At 37.2% G+C, this 19,273-nt stretch overlaps 1 protein-coding gene across 5 annotated transcripts in view; it reads right to left on the reverse strand.

The window, feature by feature from the left end:
• Nucleotides 1–1,207: 1,207 nt before the first annotated feature.
• The window catches only part of hnrpkl (heterogeneous nuclear ribonucleoprotein K, like), a 33,064-nt gene continuing 14,998 nt past the window's right edge, over nucleotides 1,208–19,273 (reverse strand). For 4 of the 5 annotated variants that reach the window (XM_041810953.1, XM_041810955.1, XM_041810954.1 and 1 more), the window contains exons 10-16: nucleotides 16,853–16,906; nucleotides 16,256–16,292; nucleotides 12,393–12,408; nucleotides 10,565–10,597; nucleotides 10,370–10,437; nucleotides 10,072–10,241; nucleotides 1,208–5,150 (exon numbers count right to left, since the gene is read on the reverse strand). In XM_041810953.1, coding sequence (XP_041666887.1) covers nucleotides 5,120–5,150; nucleotides 10,072–10,241; nucleotides 10,370–10,437; nucleotides 10,565–10,597; nucleotides 12,393–12,408; nucleotides 16,256–16,292; nucleotides 16,853–16,906 — 409 coding nt within the window. In that variant the 3' untranslated portion in view covers nucleotides 1,208–5,119. The remainder of the gene's footprint in view (nucleotides 5,151–10,071; nucleotides 10,242–10,369; nucleotides 10,438–10,564; nucleotides 10,598–12,392; nucleotides 12,409–16,255; nucleotides 16,293–16,852; nucleotides 16,907–19,273) is intronic. The other variant, XM_041810957.1, reaches the window with a different exon arrangement.

Genomic DNA, 19,273 nt, shown 5'->3' on the forward strand with positions numbered 1-19,273 from the left:
AAATGGAGCTTCAAAGTTCGATAAAGCTGAGCTAGCAGTCTGCTTAACGGAAAAGTTTGTCCTCCATGAAAACATTCCAATACAGCAAGCAAAGCTTGCACAGATAACGTCGCTAACAAAGCTGAAGCTAAGCTCAAAAAGCAGCCACATATCAGCTTGCATAGATAACGTAGCTACGTAGCTAACATAGCTAAGGCTAAGCTAAAAAACCCCCAGCTATATATCAGCTTAATCTGCTTAGCTAAATTATCTTTTGCCATGTTTGCTAAAGCTCACAATGCTAAAGCTAACTTAGCTATAAATCACAGAGCTATGTGGTTAACGCAGCTACATAGCTACTGTAACTAAAGTCAAGCTCACAAAGCTGCTATGTAAGCATAGTGGGTATGTTATCAATGTAAGTTTAGCTACATTTGCTTACAGAGTTAGATACCTAAAGTTAAGCTCACAAAGCAGCTACGCATCAACGTTTTCTGCGTAGCTAAATTATCTTTTGCCATGTTTGCTAAAGCTCACGATGCTGAAGCTAACTTAGCTGTAAATCACAGAGCTATGTGATTAACGCAGCTACATAGCTACTGCAGCTAAAATCAAGCTCAAAAAGCAGCTATGTAAGTATAGTAGGTATGTTATCTATGTAAGCTTTAGCTACATTTGCTTAAAGAGTTAGATAGCTAAAGCTAAGCTCACAAAGCAGCCACATATCAATGTGGTCTGTGTAGCTAAATTATCTTTTGCCATGTTTGCTAAAGCTCACAATGCTGAAGCTTATTTAACTATAGATCTCAGAGCTATGGGATTAACACAGCTACATAGCTATTGCAGCTAAAATCAAACTCAAAAAGCAGCTACGTAAACTTAATAGATATGTTACCGATGTAAGCTTTAGCTACATTTGCATACAGAGCAACATAGCTACAGCTAAGCTCAAAAAGCAGATACATATCAACGTAATCTGCATAACTAAATTGTCTTTTGCCATGTTTGCTAGAGCTCACAATGCTAAAGCTAACTTAGCTATAAATCACAGAGCTATGTAACTAATGTAGCTACATAGCTAATGTAACTAAAGCCAAGCTCACAAAGCAGCTACATAAACTTAGTAGGTATGTTATCTATGTAAGCTTTAGCTACATTTGCATACAGAGCTACAAAGCTAAAGCTAAGCTCACATAGCAGCTATGTAGATAATAGAAATACGGAGCTATAGCTAAACTCACAAAGCATTAATATAAAATTCTTTACATAGCTAGGTTAGCTTTAGCTATCTTTTTGCTTAAGCTCATGATGCTGAAGCTAACATAGCTAGATTAGCTTATGTAGTAACTTTAATTATATAGGTAGTTTGGCTATGTTAGCTTTAGCTACAGCGAGCCACCACTCATGTAACTAGTTCTAAACCACTTCTACACATAATTTAATCCCAGATTAGACCTCCGACCTTTTTCTCAGTTTTCTCAGTGAAATGTTTCTTGGTTTTAATAGTTACAATGAGCTTATTTCATGAAAGTAACTGCCAGACATTGTCTATGAATAGAGCCAAATTTTTTAAAGACTGGAAATAAGTTGTACGGGCAAATTACGGCCGTTCCTTTGATATGCAGCATCTCGGATGAACAGTCTGTGAGAGTTGTCATGAGAAAAATGCATTCTGCAGCATGACCCCTCCCTAATATAGACAGAAAAAAACAGATCTACGGAAGCCCAAAGACACCAATCATGTTGCATTCACTTGAGAAAATAATAACCAGTTTCTCTACATCAGGGTGGCTTAACAAGATGATTTTTAAATCTTTAAATCAGCTTTATAACACACTATAATCCTCAAAAATGCACTTCTTACCAGTGAATATTTTGGCAGCCTTTTTTAAATTTAGTATTTAGTCTTTAAAGTAACTGTTTTTTAGTTGTAGTCACATCTTATCCTTCATAGTTTTAGAAAATTCAAAAACATTTTAGTCTTTAAAAAGCCCTTGAATTTTAGTCTTTATGGTCCTCCAGATTAATGAACTGGCATCTCATTATCACCAGAAAAAAATACAAAGAAAATATTTTTTGTTTTTTCAACAATGAGACTAATCATTCATTTAGAAAATGCAGCATGTTTTTTATGCATTTTTTCCTCTAATTAAGAGATCACTATCTCCATAATTCTGTAAGATTGCTTTTTCAAATGACATTTTTATAAGTTAAAGCACTACACTTGCAAAGAAAGAGGACTGCTTTCCAGAGACAAGTAAATTTTAGTTATTTTCCCAAGCTTTTGGCTTTATGATTTAGTTATAGGATCACAACACTGCCTTTCCCTTTCTGAAAAATGTGTTTCAGTCATTTCCTGGAGATCATGAAACTAATTCCTCCTCACAGGAACAGCAGTGTTCTTATCCAGAGAACACACGGAAATAAAATCTGCTAAATTCAATGTATGGATGCGTGTCTGCTTCGGGCTTCCGTACAAATCTCTCTCGATGGCACCATCTCTTTAGAAGAAAACAGAAAGTGTTCTCGGCCGATCCAACCACTAATGAAACTACGATTTCTATGCAAATATATACACACACTTTATACAACTCTTTGTATTTCAATGAAAAACACAAAAATCCTTAAATGTTCTTTTGGCTGTTTCACACTGGCACGTCTGTTCAAATTTAAAGCAAGAGAATGATATTTTGGGAAACATTTTTTTGAGGAGTTTGCTCGCTACCCAAATGAGAGGATCAGTCGTACTTTTTTTTAGTGACCTTCTAAAGGGTATTTCATATTTCCCAAAATGTCAAACTACTCCATTAAAGCCCGTCTTACAAAGAAGCACTTCATTTGGTGAATGTTGTGTAAAAAAGAACATTTCCTAAATATGTTCAATAATGTTAAAGCTGAGAATGGTCACTCTTGGAGTTAACATGATGCTGTTATATGGATAATGGAAAATTGAATAATTCCTCAACCATCACGGAAAAATATGCTTCTATTTCGTGAGATAAGGAAACTATTTCCTGATCTACAGATAAACATTAGTCACTTATTTTGTAGAGATTAAAATACCCTCTTACCCTCATCAAAGAAAAAAAGAAAACAACTTTAGAGTCTGAAGAATAAAAGAACAGTTTCTTGTGATAAATATTCCTAAAAAGAACCCTTTGGTTTTCTCCAAATAATGTGGCCAATTACTGGAATATCACAAAAATCAAACAATAACAAAAATAAAAATCTATCTGAACATAACAAACCTGTGATGACCAAAATTTTTTTGAGAAACCTCGTCACAGGAAAATAAATCACTACATAAATGAAACAAAAAGTTATGAACTTGTTGGTTATATTCTGATCACCAAACCCATGATGCTGTTTGAAAATTCTTCAGGATGAAATGCACAGATCGATTTCTTATGGAAGAAAGAAAACGCAATCTTTTTAACAAAAAGGTAGAGAAATAACTACCTAGGTATGATGGGAAATGCAGTTTTTGAGCTAACATGATGAATTTACCAGGTATCACTGACCAGTAGGGGTGTAACGGTTCATTTCATACCCCTGTTTTGGGATTACAGTTCAGGAGGAGTTCACTTCATTGATAAAAGAAGGGAACAAGGTCACAGATTTATAACTCTGGGTTTCACTAATTTACCATTACTATTTTATCGAGCATTAGTGCAGCTAATAGTTTGGTTCATCTACTGTTATTTAGAACTATCTGTGACAGCTGGTACAGCTTTTAGTGTATTAAAGGGGAAAAATTCAAAATAAAAAGCAGTACAGAAATGAAAAGCCTAGTATCTCCTGATTTGAAATCTAAAAAAACTATTTTTTTGGAACTGAAATGTTTATTTAACCTTCTACCAAAATCCAAAGAAGGAAAAATTGCCATAAAATTTCACATAAAATTTTTATATCACATTTGATACATCAGGCATTTTTGGCGGGGTATAATCTACTGAAGGGCATTTTTTTTTATCATTTATCTGATTGCATTTAAAAGGGTTTGAAGTAATTTATTTGTTTTGTTGATCAATCAAGGCCTAATAAAAGTATGCATCAAATGTGATACAATCGGCTTTAAGGGGTTACATTTGATTACATGCATTTTAAAGCAATCTATCATGTTTATCATTTATGAAATGTGTCGTGATAATCCGTTAATTATCAGCGTTCTGTTTTCATCAATCATTAATATGGATATCATTTTAAAAAAAAAAAGTTAAACCTTTATCTTTTGTTGATTTCAGTTTTAGTTAACATAATTTTCTAAGCAAGCAGCAAACAGCCTTCTGTACTTTGGAACGCTTACTGAATAACCAGCTGTAATACCCATTTCTGCTTTTGGTGCTTTTATTGTGAAAAGCTGCTTGACCTTAAAGAAGTAACACCCTAGTAACACACTTTTGAATTCCAAAAAAGTTTGTATTTTTGAAGTGGGTGTTTGGGTTAGATCTGTTTCTGGATTTGGACAGTCAAGCTTCAGGTGGTGAATTATGTGGCTATAAATCTTTGTTTGGATACGTAGTTTATGGCTGCTGTGTTGCTTGGACCTTGAAATGCTCTAAACCACAACTTTCTAGCAACCTATGTTAAGATATTTACAACACAGAAGCTGTGCAAGTAATCATGATGAGGGAGAGGAGACCACTGGACTTTGAACAGGTTCTAACATTAATGTTAACATTTACTTCTTTCGTTTTTGAACAGATTTGAAAGAACTGCCTTTGTTAGTGCATTTCTATCAACAGTGCCCACCTCTGATGCTTCAACCTTTGAGAATTACAAAAGAAGAAAATCACAAAGTTCCTTACAAAACGCTTACATTCAGCATGCTGTTCTGAAATATGGGAGATAAGGACCAAGGGTGGCTCACAACACCAAAACTTATCACACTGATGCGTTTACTCAGCACGAGAATGTCCCAAAAATTAAATACACCGGCACAGAAAAGTGATGCTGAATCCTCCTTGGATGTTTGGCAGCTTAACATTTCTCTTAAAAACTCCTCAGAATTAGAACAGCCGTTTACTGGAGTAGAGTTCGATATGTCGGGGAGAGGGTGGAGGAATGTAGGCTCTGAATAGAAGGAGCAAACAGTTTGGCAGCATGGCTTCAATCTTCTCCTTGACTTCCTCCGTCCTCCTCAGAAGAACCGACCAGAGTACTGCCTCACGCTGAAATAAGAGACAGATAAAGGGTAAGGACGCTTGAAAACATTAAGATTATTTATTTCAACAGGACCGTGACACGGGTCACGAGCTGTAAAAGCTCAGAGCTGCAATCTGTGAGACGTTTTTCATGTGGAGCACAAAGCTGAGTTAAAAAAGTATGCCAAGGTCAAGGCTGAGGATAAATTTTTGTCTGTGAGGAGGAATATGACTGCTGAGGCCAGCTTAGCCACTTAGTGATGGGGAGTGTGTGGACTAAAAAGCTTTAAAGATGAAATACTGGAGGAATAAAACGCCCTTATGTACTGGCAGAATGAGCAGAGCTTAACCGTTAAACCAAGGCAGTAAAACACAGATATAGGTAAAGTGTTAGAATAATAACATCAAGGCTGCAGCTAATATGCACTTTAATTATCCGTTATGTTACTGCCTGTTTTCTCAATGAAATGTAAAATAAAGACAAAAACCTGCCTGGATCATACAAACAACAACAAAAGCAATAGGTTTAAATTTATAAAGTGTGAAAAAGCAGCACTGAAAAAGTGAAACTTCGGTTTTGTGAATGTTTTCAAGTTTTAAAGTTCATAGACGATGAAGATCAGTCAAAATCAGTCATAATTAGGGATGTAACAATACCCTATACACAGGGCTCGACATTAACTTTTTTGGTGTTTAACTTATTTAAAGTTTCAGAGTTTCTCTCGTTTTTTATACCCGTCAATTATCAATATATGGCAAATCATTATATAAACGTATCAAAGGTTTTAATAACGCTTAAATTATGTGTGCATTTGCGGAGGTTTTATCATTTACATCACCCTTAAACAAAAATATAGATGGAGTATTAATCAAAAAATGTTCAGACACACTACACACCCAGGCTCGTACTAGCAACAGAGACACAGCTGGAACGCACACAAACACAAACATCGCTGACGTGCTGATCCTCCATGGACAGAGAGAAGCTTTAAAGCAGAAGGAGAAAGTTCAGGTCTGAGTTTATGCTCCAACATTCTGAAACATTTTCCCTAAACAGAAGCCTTCAGTCTACATTACCAACACATCAGTGTGTATCAGTATATGTGTGTGAGTGTCGTGTTTATGTGTCATGCATCATCAAAGCCCTTGGTGCTGCGTGAAAATGCACGAATGGATGATGAGACCAGCCTTTTCAGTTATTTTGAAGGGAAATTTGAGCCTTTATGTGCTGAATGGTCTCTCTGTAACATGCCTAAATCATAAGGGCTAACAGACAAGCACGGACATAGTGAAGCATTAGTTGTGACACTGATAAATTCCACCCACCATCGTGATTAGCTAAAGTCACGCTGCTACCCACCGCGGTTGAAATCCACCCGCATTTGGCTAGTTGGCGGGTGTAAATGTCAAGCCCTGCCTATACAGTTAAAAATCATTACAAACCAAAGCAGAATCAGTGTTGAAAAATCATAACATGACTCAAGTGTATTCTTATACACCTAATAGGGCTGGGCAATATGGCTAAAAAAATGTAATACGATATAATATCGATATTTTGGACAACAAAATCTTCCGATATCACAAAATCTGTCACGTAACAATTTCAATCCAATATAGGGGCCTTTGATTGATATCAGGCGATTCTATGCAAAAATTAGAGCAGGGGTCATCAACTCCATTTGCACAAGGGCCAGTTTTTTCTTGACAGGTACTGTGGGGGCCGGACACAATTAACTTTCAATCTACGATTGAATACTAAAATAACTGCAACTTTTTCCAAAGGCTGCAATCAACTAAAATCAATAGAAAACAATATTTGGTGAAGTTAGCATGATCTTGTAAAAACATTGTTGTTTCCATCCAAAATTAATGGAACTTTTGCCTTGAACAGTGGGATCATCCTTATCACCGAGACTGCAGCCAGCCACAAGGGTGAGATTGAGGCATTTTAGCCACGTTTCTAGAACCCTAGTGATGTCTATCACTGAGTCTGATGCTAATAAGCAGTGTGGTGATTGGCCAGAAAGGAGATTCTCAGATTGAGAAATTGCACTCTCAAGGAAACTTATGTGGGAAATTCATGAGAAATTAAGATAAGACCGATAAGTTTTTGCATTTACCATGCCAAACTAATGAAATAATTTACTTGTGCGCTTCTTGGTTGATAAGTCGCTAGGTTGAAGGTTTATATGAACTGTGAGAGAAAAAAAAGCTAAACAATAGCAGGCCATATTTTTCCTCCTCAAATTTTCCACTGGGGGCCGGATGGGAAGCTGTGGGGGGCCTGATGTGGTCCCCGGGCCACCAGTTAATGACAACTGGATTAGAATATACAAATTTTTTTCTGTGCACACGTCTGCTATTAAATTACTGACAGGTCTCTGTGTTTAATAAAAAATCTCCTTAACAAAAAGAACAAAGATCTGCATTTCACTACAATAACATTTTTTAATGATGTAATTGTTGTCTCGTTACTAACACTAAGACCCCTGATAACCTTTAAATTAAGAACATAACCATGAACATTTGTGTTAAAACACGCTGATTTAAAACAACAAACCTTTTCAGTACCAAACTCCTCCTACTTTCAGATCACTCTAAAGCAGTGGCTCTCAACTGGTTGGGCATCAGGACCCATCAATACCCCCTTACCAGAAACGGCAACCCAAATTTCTTCTGTTTATTTATGAAAAATGTTGCAGTTCGGGCCTTAAACAGAACAAAACATGACTGAAAAAAAAGACAGAGGACAACTCAAACATGTTAAAAAGTGCATAGATACTAGACAGATTATATTCTTATTATAAATCTAACGTGAGACGGCGATGTAATGTAAGTGTATCAAAGGAGACAGGCAGACGACACTTGCCCTACCTCAGCCATAATGAGTTGAGTGTTTTTCCCTAAACGATCTCATACAGCGGTTATATAGGGTTAAAGATGTAGACGTAGTCGGCAAACTAAGGGTAGACTCATCCTGCAGTAGAGTCTGTCTGAAATATGTCCACACAGCCGAGAAAGGGGAGGATGTCCTCTTTCCTTCAGCTGCAGAACTTTAAGCCACTGCTGCTAGTTAGCTAGCTTGCAGCTAGAGCACAGGTGTTAAACTCAAGACCCGGGGGCAAAATCCGGCCCGTGTAACAGTTAAATCCGGCCTGCAAGATGATCTCATATTTCTGTTGTAACTGGCCCATCAGTATGAGGTCTGCAGATTTCCTCAAGTATAAAAATGTGAGCTTGTCCTTGATGATTTAAGATATCCTTGTAAAGTCACAAAATCTGAAAAAGGAGTAAAAATATTTAGATAAGAAGTCAGGAATGTGGGAAAAGAAATTAATTTATGTTTTAATTTCATATTTTCAATTTAGCATCTCACAATTAGGACTCAATCTCAGGATTTTGATTTTTGATTTCATATTTTGAGCATTTCAACTCATAATTTTGACTTCTCATGTAATATTTTTAACTTTAAGATTAATAATTCTAATTTTTAAGTTATATTTTGACCTTTTTAACCAATTATATTGTATCTTATCTCATATTTTCAACTCCAAACTTTGACTTCATAATCCCATAGTTTGAGCTATTAGACTCACAATTTATAATTTTGAATCATATTTTGACTTTTAATTTCATGACAAATTTTATTTCATATTTTGACCTTTTTTAACTCATGATTTTAACTTACTTTCTAATATATTTTCCTTAAAAAAAAATTATTTTTCAATTTCAATTTCATGTTTTGAGCTTTTTGCCCTAATAAATTGACTTTTCTCAGATTGTGAGCCTTTAAACTGATCTTTTAAAATGTTTAAATGTCAAAATCATTTATCATCAGTGCTAAGTTTGTTTTTCATATTTTATTACTGGTGAAATGAGGCTGACAATTTATGGTTAAAAAGGTGACCCTGTTAGGCCCCTCAGGTTAGTCCTGAATCCAGAGTTTGGCCTTGCTGAGCTAGATTGTTGATTTTATACCCAAACAACATTTAGCTATTAATATCAGCTAAAATAATTTTGTAAATATCGGCACATCAGATAAAATCCAATATTGTGCATCCCAAGAAATTTCAGATGAAGTTCAAGTAACAGTGTTAGACAAAGTTTTTTCTCACAGAAAATGAGGAACGATTGATGACAAATCTCCTACTGCTATGTAATATGTAAACTATGACTGAGTCAACAGCACCACAACAACCTGGTACTGAAACCTTCATCATTTTGGAAAATTTAACTGTTTTTATGAGTCATCTATTGGGATGAACTTGACTTATTTCCCGTTTTATTATGTCTCAAAAATTAACGTTTTCCTGGAGTGACCACTGACCACAGTGTTTTCTGTTATCTCTGTAGTGTTTGACTGTCGACTGCTATGTTTACGTGAGAACAGGGTTTGATTCTGAGAGCAGGGAGGAATGTTTAGATAAGATTATTTGATTTTGACCACAGACTTGGATTTTAAGGAAATGGGTTGAAAACTGGGATTTGTTTTCAACGCTTAGAGAAACGGCAGGATGAGTTTGAGAAATGTGTTGTAGCAATTGTGAAAAACTGTAAATGAAAATACTGTAAAACAGAATAAGTTAAACTAAAAAATAAAATATTTTTACATTTTTCTTAGGTGATTTAAATGAGCCAGCATCACCAAATTATTTTCTGTTGATCATTTCATTGATCAGACAGCTATTAATCAGTTCCTGGCACCTTTCTGCAGCTGAAAACTAGAGGAGCTTTGGTTTAAGCCATGCAGGGCAACAAACACAACAATGTATTTTGCAATGAAGTCTGTGTCTGTTTTACTCCACTGCAAAACAAATTTACTCCCTGGACTAAAAAAAACAGTCGACTCTGATTTAAGAGGATTAAAAAAGCCTTCCTTCCAGTTGTACATGATCGTCCCAGCAGTCAGAGAGGAGTTAGTCTCCAGGGGAATGAGAGGAACACGTGCCTGTTCTGCAGCAGGTACTGGGCGTTCTGGATCTGGTCCTGTGTTCCTGTGATGGTGATGATGCGGTCCTCAGAGCCCTCTAGTGGTTCATCAATCTTGATGGATGCCCCGGACTCGTGACGGATCTGCTTGATCCTCTGGCCACCCTTACCGATGATGGAGCCAGCCAGCTGCAGAACAGACACACAGGTCAACTGAGCATGCATGCACGGGGGGGGGTTCTTATTTTTCTGACAAGTTGTTCTGCTACATTTATTAGCTTCTGATATTTTCCAGCATGGTTTGATGTCACACTTACATCTTTAGGTATGGTGACTTGTGTTGTGATGACTGGACCGCCTATATCACTATACGAGCCTCGGCCGCCTACAACAGCAGGGCAGAAAGAGCATTTAAGGTAAATTTGTCTTTAACAGATGGATGTAACAAAAGGAAACGATCCCTTTAGGTTAGGAAACAAGACACTGGACACTTGCAATCCATCGACACTCACCGGACTGAAAGTGCTCCCAGGAAGAGTTGTTGTCTTTGAAAGAATAATTGAAAGGAAACGAGAGAGAGAGGAAAGGGAAAACACCACAGGGACGGAGACAAGAAAGAGTGAGAGAAAAACAAAAAAACAGTAGAAGACAAAAATGTTTTCCTACCATTATGTCAGAGGAATATTAGATATTCTGTTTTATTCTAATAAATGTCTGCTCTTTAATGAACACCTTTGTGTTGACAGGTTTCTGACAGAGTTAAAGGAGAAACTAAGAGAGTGATCAAACAACAACTGTACTAAATAAGCAATAAAACACAGGACAGCACAAAAATCTTTTCCTTAAAGCTCTTGTAGATGCTTTTCAGCTGGTTATTAAATAGACTAACATGAATACTGACGCCTCTTTATGACCTACAGCACATTAGATCACCAGGCTAAAATATACTTATTTCTAAAATGTTAATGCCTGTAATCACTGCTGGGGGTAGACATCAACTGACATACTTAGCAGCAAGCTTCTCAATGATCTTTTCTTTTTTAACACTCGATGACAGATGCATTTGATTGTTAAAAGACACCAGGATGAGATTTTTTTGCTAAAATCACTGCTTTTACATGCACAAGACAACATCAGCAAAGAAAAAGGAGGAAGAAATTTGTCCACAGGGGGGTGCCAGAATCAGCACAAACAAGAAGTTACACACAGGAGCTTTAAAACATGTTTTAATAATACGATTTAATTTTCACATCTTAATGTAATTCAATACAAATGAAGAGGGTGGCACTATCTGTTTTTTAAAATGGGACATGTGCAAAAATCACTTTTTCAGGCTTTTCTAACAAAAATATGTGCCCCTGGCCTGTCCACAATCCCCTCAAGTACCAGAAAAATCCATTCTCTTCACTCCTCTCTTCCTCCACCTTTCAGAAAACGTGTGCTGAAACAAGGTGTTCTCAGATTTTCCCCTCATGACCTCGTGGGGAGTTAGCCCGCCCCACAGGTTCAGTTGGCCCTTCTCGCTTGGAAGAAAGTTCCGCCCTCCTCTCCCGATCTTCCTCTCAGTGCCAGCTGAGATGCTGGACAGTTCAGTGGGTTACCCTGCTGACTCTGGTCTGGGAGATTGATGGATCAAATCCCAGTCGGGTCCATAACTTTCAATAAAAGTGTCTGTAACATTGTTACATCAGGAGTGCCACATCCATTTCCTGAGAGGGGTGTTGTCAGGGTCGGAGTCAGACAGCTCAGTAACATTTAAAGCCACAGACATGAAACAGCTAATTCTAAGCAGGGCTGAAACAGAGGGGTTTTTAGACATGCAAAAATCCAATACTGGAGTGTTTTTTCAGCAATAAACTTCTCAGGCATGTTTTGGGAACCTCTGAGACCAATATAAACTTGTTTTAAAAGCGTAAAATATGTCCCCTTTAAAGCTCCTGAGGGACTTTTGGTTTTTGATGAGTCTGGCGCCCCCTTTGGTAAAAGCAGAAGCACTTTTGCTGGTTTTGTCAGTATTGCAAGTAGCACACTTTAGAAAAAGAAAAGATAAAAAAGGTCATCCTGCTTTAATATTAAAGTCAGGTGCATATTCATCATGTACTGGTGCAGAAAATAAAAACAAAGCCACTTCTATTTATCAGCACAAATAATATTGACACTGATGGTCTTGTTTGCTATTGAGTCATAAAGAGGCACTGTTACATTTTGTCCATTCCATAATCAGCTAAAAACTATTCACAGAAACTTCAAAACTATAAATATGACACAATCTGAAAAAAGAAGGTCTTTTCCTTCCAAAACAAAACTGCAAATCTGTGCTTGATTAACACCAACACTCACCATATCCGCCTCCGCTCTGCATGTCAGGAGATGTTGGAGAAAGAAAAAGAGATAATTTTATTAGCATAATAACTGACAACATGCTTGATAACTATTTGACAAAATAACATGATATCCAGGCTGGTACTGGATCATTCTGCACTGAGAACAGTCTGATTTATCTGAGGTGAGGATTCAGCGTGACGCTGGAAACGTTCCACACACATCTGAGAGTGTGCCGATTCCACAGCATCAAGCATTCCCTGCACATTTTTCAGTGACATTCATGCTTCAAATATCCCATCCCACTCTAACTGAAAAGGACATTATTGGTTTGAGATCTGAGGCCTGTAGGCCACTGGAATAATCTACGAAACATCCCGAGATTATGAGTGTTTCTGTCTTGATATTTCCGGAATTATGCATTTTGAAAAGAAGAGGAGGATATGCCTGCTCAGCTGTCTCTCGGTTTAACAATGCAAAAGTCTTGGGGCGCTAGCCGGGGAACGGAGCCTATAAAAAAATTCACCGTCTTGGATATTTCATCTGTTCAATGATTTTACAAATGATTCATGGTCAATACTACTTGGCCCTTGTGACCAAAAATATTATAAAAACCCTTTTTAATGTCAAAGGAAAAACAGATTTCCACAAAGTAATGCCTATTAAAACAAAATATGTAATATAAAATAACGGCATAAATATTCAGCCCCTTTAAAGTGACTGACCTAATTGTAGTCTCATGGTTAGTAAAATGTGGATCACCTGAATGCAGTGAATGCGTCTCAAGTGATCATAGTATAAAGACACCTGTGTCTGAAAGGCCCAGTCACTAGTTAATCAGTATTCCTGGCTACCATTACACCATGAAGACAAAAGAACACTCCAAGCAATTCAAAGGTCATTGAAAAGTCTAAGTAGGGATAGATACAAAAAAAAATTCTAAGGCCCTGAACATCTTGTTGACTGATGAGTGCCATGCAACCCTGGATGATCCAGATGGATGGAATAGTGGATGGTTGGTGGATGGCCACCATGTCCCAAAAAGGCTGCAAGGAGGGGCGGAGTCATAGTTTGGGCCAGAATCATGGGGAGAGAGCTGGTAGGCCCCTTTAGGGTCCCTGAAGGAAGAACCGTGCCTTCTGTAGCAAAATTATCTTTATGCATGACAATGCACCATCTCATGCTGCAAAGAATACCTCTGTGTCATTGGCTGCTATGGGCAACAAAAAAAAAAAAAATAGAAACTCATGGTGTGGTCCCCATCCTCCCTTGAACTCAACCCTGTTGAGAACCTTTGGAGCATCCTCAAGCTAAAGATCTATGAGGGTGGGAGGCAGTTCACATCAAAACAGCAGCTCTGGGAGGCTATTCAGACATCATGCAAAGAAATTCAAGCAGAAACTCTCCAAAAACTCACAAGTACAATGGATGCAAGAATTGTGACAGTGATATCCAGGAAGGGGTCCTATGTTAACATGGAACTTTGCCTGTTAAGATGTTTTTGATTGAAATAGCTTTGATTTCAGTAAATATGACCTCCTAATGCTGCAAATTCAAAAACTATCATTTTCAGTTCTATTCAACCTATAAAATGTTTCCAGCTCTGCTGTGCATAATAATTGGGAACAGTGCATTTTGAGTTTTTATTCTGAAAACAAATAAAGGTTGTCATTGGGAGGTTTGTTCCATAAAAACTGAATTATGCTCTAATGGTTGATGAATGACTGGCATTTTCATCGACTACTTAGGAATATCAGAGAAAAATATAATTTGCATAATAATGTGGAACGCGGTGTAAAGGCAACAGTTCTGCTCTTTGGATAACTGGATAATATAAGGTTGTTGGGTTGGACAAATATTAATTTTTCTGTGTGACATATTGATATCACAAGGGTCAGAATTTAACAGACAAAACAAGAGTTTTTATTATGTTTTTGGGGTCACATGTATTGTCTCATCACTCTGAGCATCATTAAAGTGCTATAGGATACCTGAGTATTGCTACTGTCTATAAGCCTCAGTCTACTCATCCTCTAATGGCTACTTTTAGCAAAATAACTCACACATTATCTCAGACTACCTCCATCAACATGAGCTTGAGTTCAGAGTAATGTAATGGCATCCAGTGTAACTAGATCCCAATCCAATACAGAACCTTTGGGAGGCTGGGGGAGGAGCAGATCTGCAGGAGGAAATTTGGAGCCGACCAATCTGAAATAAATGCGTGATGCTATTAGGGGATATATAGGGAAATCTCAAAGGAATGCTTCCTGTATCTCTATGGACACGTACCATGAAGAATTCAGGCTGTTTTCTAATAATAATAATTATAATAATAATGCATTTTATTAGAAATAAGTTAAAACAATGCATCAAACAGTGTAGGTCGACTGGAAGAAATCAGCTAGACTGCATATGCCAGTTTGAAAAGATGAGTTTAAGATGGATTTGAAAATGGAGAGAGTTGATATCACAGTTGTCTGGTGGGAGGGAGTTCCAAAGTCGGGGTGCAGAGCGATTAAAGGCTCTGGAGCCCATGGTGTTCAAGCTGGCAGATGGGACAGTGAAGTGGAGAGGAAGAGGACCTGAGAGTGTGAGAGGGGGTGCTGATGTGAAGGAGGTTAGAGAGGTATGGAGGGGCGAGGACTGGACGGTTATTGGTCAACCCCGAACCCATAGGTTTTATTTTACTCTGTTTACATTGATAATAGGCATATTTAAATGTTTTCTCAATATTTCAACTAATTTATCTCATTTTCTTTGAATAACAATGCTGTTTTTTCTATTGTAATGAGGGAATTCCTCAAGATCTCTGGAAAATTGGCAGAAATTCATGTTATTAAAGGAAAATTGAGTATAAATGTATTTTTTTGGTCCCACCTTTTTCAGTCACATATTTTGATACATCCAAGATCAGAAATGCAACATATTTCATTAAATAAAAATGCAATATTGAATTTTCTTGAAAATTTAGGTTGTGAGTTATGATTTAAGAGACTTTGGCTAGACTATGGCCAGAAGGCATCGCAGGGGGCCACGGCTGGGCAGGCAGTAGAGTTGCTACATGCCCCTGCTCATGCTGTGGAAGTCCCAAGGGCCAGAAAACTGCCAGCAGTCTCTGGGCAAATCACCAGGAAAGAAAAGGCCTGGACTGAAGAAATGCTGTTGAACTTGACCTTGACTGCTGAGCAACACACATGTGTGTGTCAACCTGCAGAACTGAAAATTAAAGAATAACCCAACCGTGGCACATCAGGCCCTGTGATGCATCCTTGACATGCCTTTATCTTTTGCACATGACTGTGTATAGATTAGATTTTAGTATTTTAAATGCAGTTAATCTGATGTTAAATTCAGAACACCTGTTAGGTCTTTTATTGACTAAAAGAAAGGCATAAACCTTCTTTTACAGTCAAAATTTTTAAGGCTTCCACTGCTGATATTTACTTGAATTTTGGTAGAAAGGAGGTGTAGACTTTTTTTGTTTAAGCTCACTGTTTGTATGTAAATATCAAGAATGAATGACCTGATTTATTGTGGGTTTTTTTTAACCTTTTTCATTGCATTCTACTCCTTTTTGTACTTTCAGCTCAGACCTGAAGGGAACCTGTTCAGGACTCGCTTTGGTTGCAGCTCAAGTTCATTTGCTAGCCGGGTGGATCTCTGGACTACGTACTCCGGCTGCTCTGTGGTAACCAAGGAGACAACTGTTGCCAGGCAACAACAGGCCTAGATCAGTGTGCATACACAGTGAGAGAAGCTGCACAGTGTTCATGTCTCTGTGCTTGTACTACACTCAGACAGGAGGCAAAATGATCCACAAACAACACGGATGATAGAGACATGAAGCACCAGCATGAGTTAACACAGACGACACTCACCAGGCTGTCGTAGCGGTCGCCTCTGCCTCTTCTGTCACTACAGGCAAACACAGACACATTAATAGAGCTTCTGCATTAAAGGTTACAGTTTTAAAGTCTGGATGCATGTAAACACAACAGTAATAATCAGGAAACACTCTGAAAATATGTATTTGGTGGGAAGTAAGTACCACTCCACAGCCTCACCTATTTAAAGAAGAGTTAAAGTACAAAATAAAAATGTGCAAAATTTTCATGAGGGGTAACAGATGTGCAAGACTGCAATGCATGTGTAAATCTGATATGCAATATTAGATGTGCAACTTTTTTATAAGCAAAATAACATGTACAAATTTGACTGAACAAAATTTTATTCAGGTATCATTTAAAATAATAGTTTTTGTGCAGCTCTTCTATCTTCTACATTCATAAAGCTGACTTAACAATCAATGCCCACCATTTCCAGTCTACCTGTCTTTTATCTTTGTGAGTGGATGTAAACATCTCTCTGTTGTATTTAGAAAGCTGTTCATCTGAGAAGACATGCAGACTCTACAAGCCACTCAACTTTACTGCTTCTCTGCTTTGAAATAAACTAAATGAATGCTACTTATTCACCTCGGTCTGTCGTCCATGCTGCTATGATAGCTGCCGTGCGAGAACCGGTCTCCACTGCAAACAAATACAGACGGAGAGAAAGAAATAAACATCAGTGCATGTTTTCACAGGAAATCTGGGGGTGTTTTTAAACCTGTGTGTTGATTTGTATATAAACTCATAAAATACAGATTTGTTACACACAAAGTTAAATATTTTGTTGTTTAATTGTTTCAGTTTTGATGATTATGGCTTATGGTGAATGAAAACTCAAAATTCAGTTTCTCAAAAAAATTGAATATTGCGTAAGACAAATAAAAAAATCATTTTTAATAAAGAAATTTTGGCCTTCTGAAAAATACGTTCATTTATATCAGGCCGAATTCTGAATTCAGGACTAACCTTAGGGCATAACAGGGTTTCCTTTTTAACCATAAACTGTTGACCTCATTTCTCCAGTAATAAAACATGAAAAAAAAAAACAAAACAAAACAAAAAACTTAGCACTGATGATTAATGATTTTGGCATTTTTCAAAGATCATTTTAAAGGCTCACAATCTGAGAAAAGTAAATTTATTAGTTCAAAAAGCTCATAACATGAAACTGAAATTGAAAAATGTTTTTTTTAAGGCAAATATATTAGAATGAAAGTCAAAATCATGAGTTTAAAAGGTAAAATATGAAATAAAATTTGTCATCATGAAATTAAAAGTCAAGATATGATTCAAAATTTTAAATTGTGAGTCTAAAAACTCAAACTATGGGATTATGAAGTTACAGTATATGAAATAAAATACAAAATAATCAGTTAAAAAGGTCAAAATATTACTTAAATTTAGAATTATGAATCTTAAAGCTCAAAATATTTACATGAGAAGTCAAAATTACGAGTTAAAATTCTCAAAGTATGAAATAAAAAGTCAAAATCCTAAACTTGAGTCCTAATTGTGAGATGCTAAATTGAAAATATGAAATTAAAACACAAATTAATTCCTTTTGCACATTCCTGACTTCATATCTAAATATTTTTACTCCTTGCTTTTTCAGATTTTGTGACTTAACAAGGATATCTTAAATAATCAAGGATAAGTTCACATTTTTATACTTGAGGAAATCTGCAGACCTCAGACTGATGGGCCAGTAATAACAGAAATATGAGGTCATCTTGCGGGCCGGATTTAACTGTTGAGTTTGACACCCCTGATTTATATGCACTCAATACTTGGTTGGGGTTTCTTTTGCATGAATTACTATGAAGTTTGGCATGGAGGCGATCAGCTTGTGGCACTGCTGAGGTGTTATGAAGCCCAGGTTGCCAATCAATCACAGAAATACCATGGTCAACAAACCAGTTTCTGGTAGTTTTGGCTTCACTGTGGGCAGGTGCCAAGTCCTGCTGGAAAAGGAAATCAGTATATCTATAAAGCTCCTCATGAAATGGAAGCATGGGCTCTAAAATCTCCAGGTAGACAGCTGACAGTGTTGACTCTGGACTTGATAAAGGAATTTCACACTGGGCTCCAAGCACCTTGGATTCTGTGCCTCTCACAATTTCCTCCAGACTCTGGGACCTTGATTCCCAAAGGAAATGCAAAATTTACTTTCATCTGAAAACAGGACTTTGGACCACTGAGCAAGGGTCCAGATCTTTTTCTCCTTAACCAAGGTGAGATGCTCTGACGTTGTCTCTAGTTCAAGAGTGGCTTGACACGAGGAATGCCAGAGTTGTAGCCCTTTATATGTCTATACATGGTGGCTCCAGTCTAAGTCCACCCCCTGTGAAGCTCCCCTAAGCTCTTGAATCTGCTTTGTTTGGCAGTCCTTTCTAGGCTGCAGTTATCCCTGATGCTTCAACATCATTGTGCTCTTTCCTCTCCGCTTTCTATAAATATGCTTGAATAAAGATCTCTGAGAACAGTCAGCCTCTTTAGCAATAACCTTCTGTGGCTTACCCTCCTTGTGGAGGGTGTCAATGATTGTCTTCTGGACATCTGTCGAGTCAGCAGTCTTCCCCATTACTGTGTGGCCTACAGAACCAGACTAGGAGACCCTTTAAGGCTCAGGAAACTTTTGTAGTTTTTTTATGTTGGAAATTTTCATGAAGACACTTGGCAACTTCTATTAAATCTTTCTGAAACTTTTATCAAAATGTTTCAAAACTTTGGATCATAAAGTGAGGTTTCCTGAAAACACTGTTGCATCTAAAGGCCACCTACTCTTAATTATGTTCAATATTGCACGTTTATACTAAAATACGGACTTCTTTTCCTACATCTTGAGCTGTTTTACTCTTCATTGTCTTGGTTACTAACCATTCCCTCTTAATCCCTTAAAGAAAAGGACACTCTTCCTCCATGGTTGTACTTAAAACTTCAAGGTAAAAAAGCCAAATCCCCATGCTAAATAAAACAGTTTTGGTGGGAAAGAAGGCCCAGTGGCTG

This window comes from Cheilinus undulatus, linkage group 17 (assembly GCF_018320785.1).
Source record: "Cheilinus undulatus linkage group 17, ASM1832078v1, whole genome shotgun sequence".
In the NCBI taxonomy this organism is placed as follows: Eukaryota; Metazoa; Chordata; class Actinopteri; order Labriformes; family Labridae; genus Cheilinus; species Cheilinus undulatus.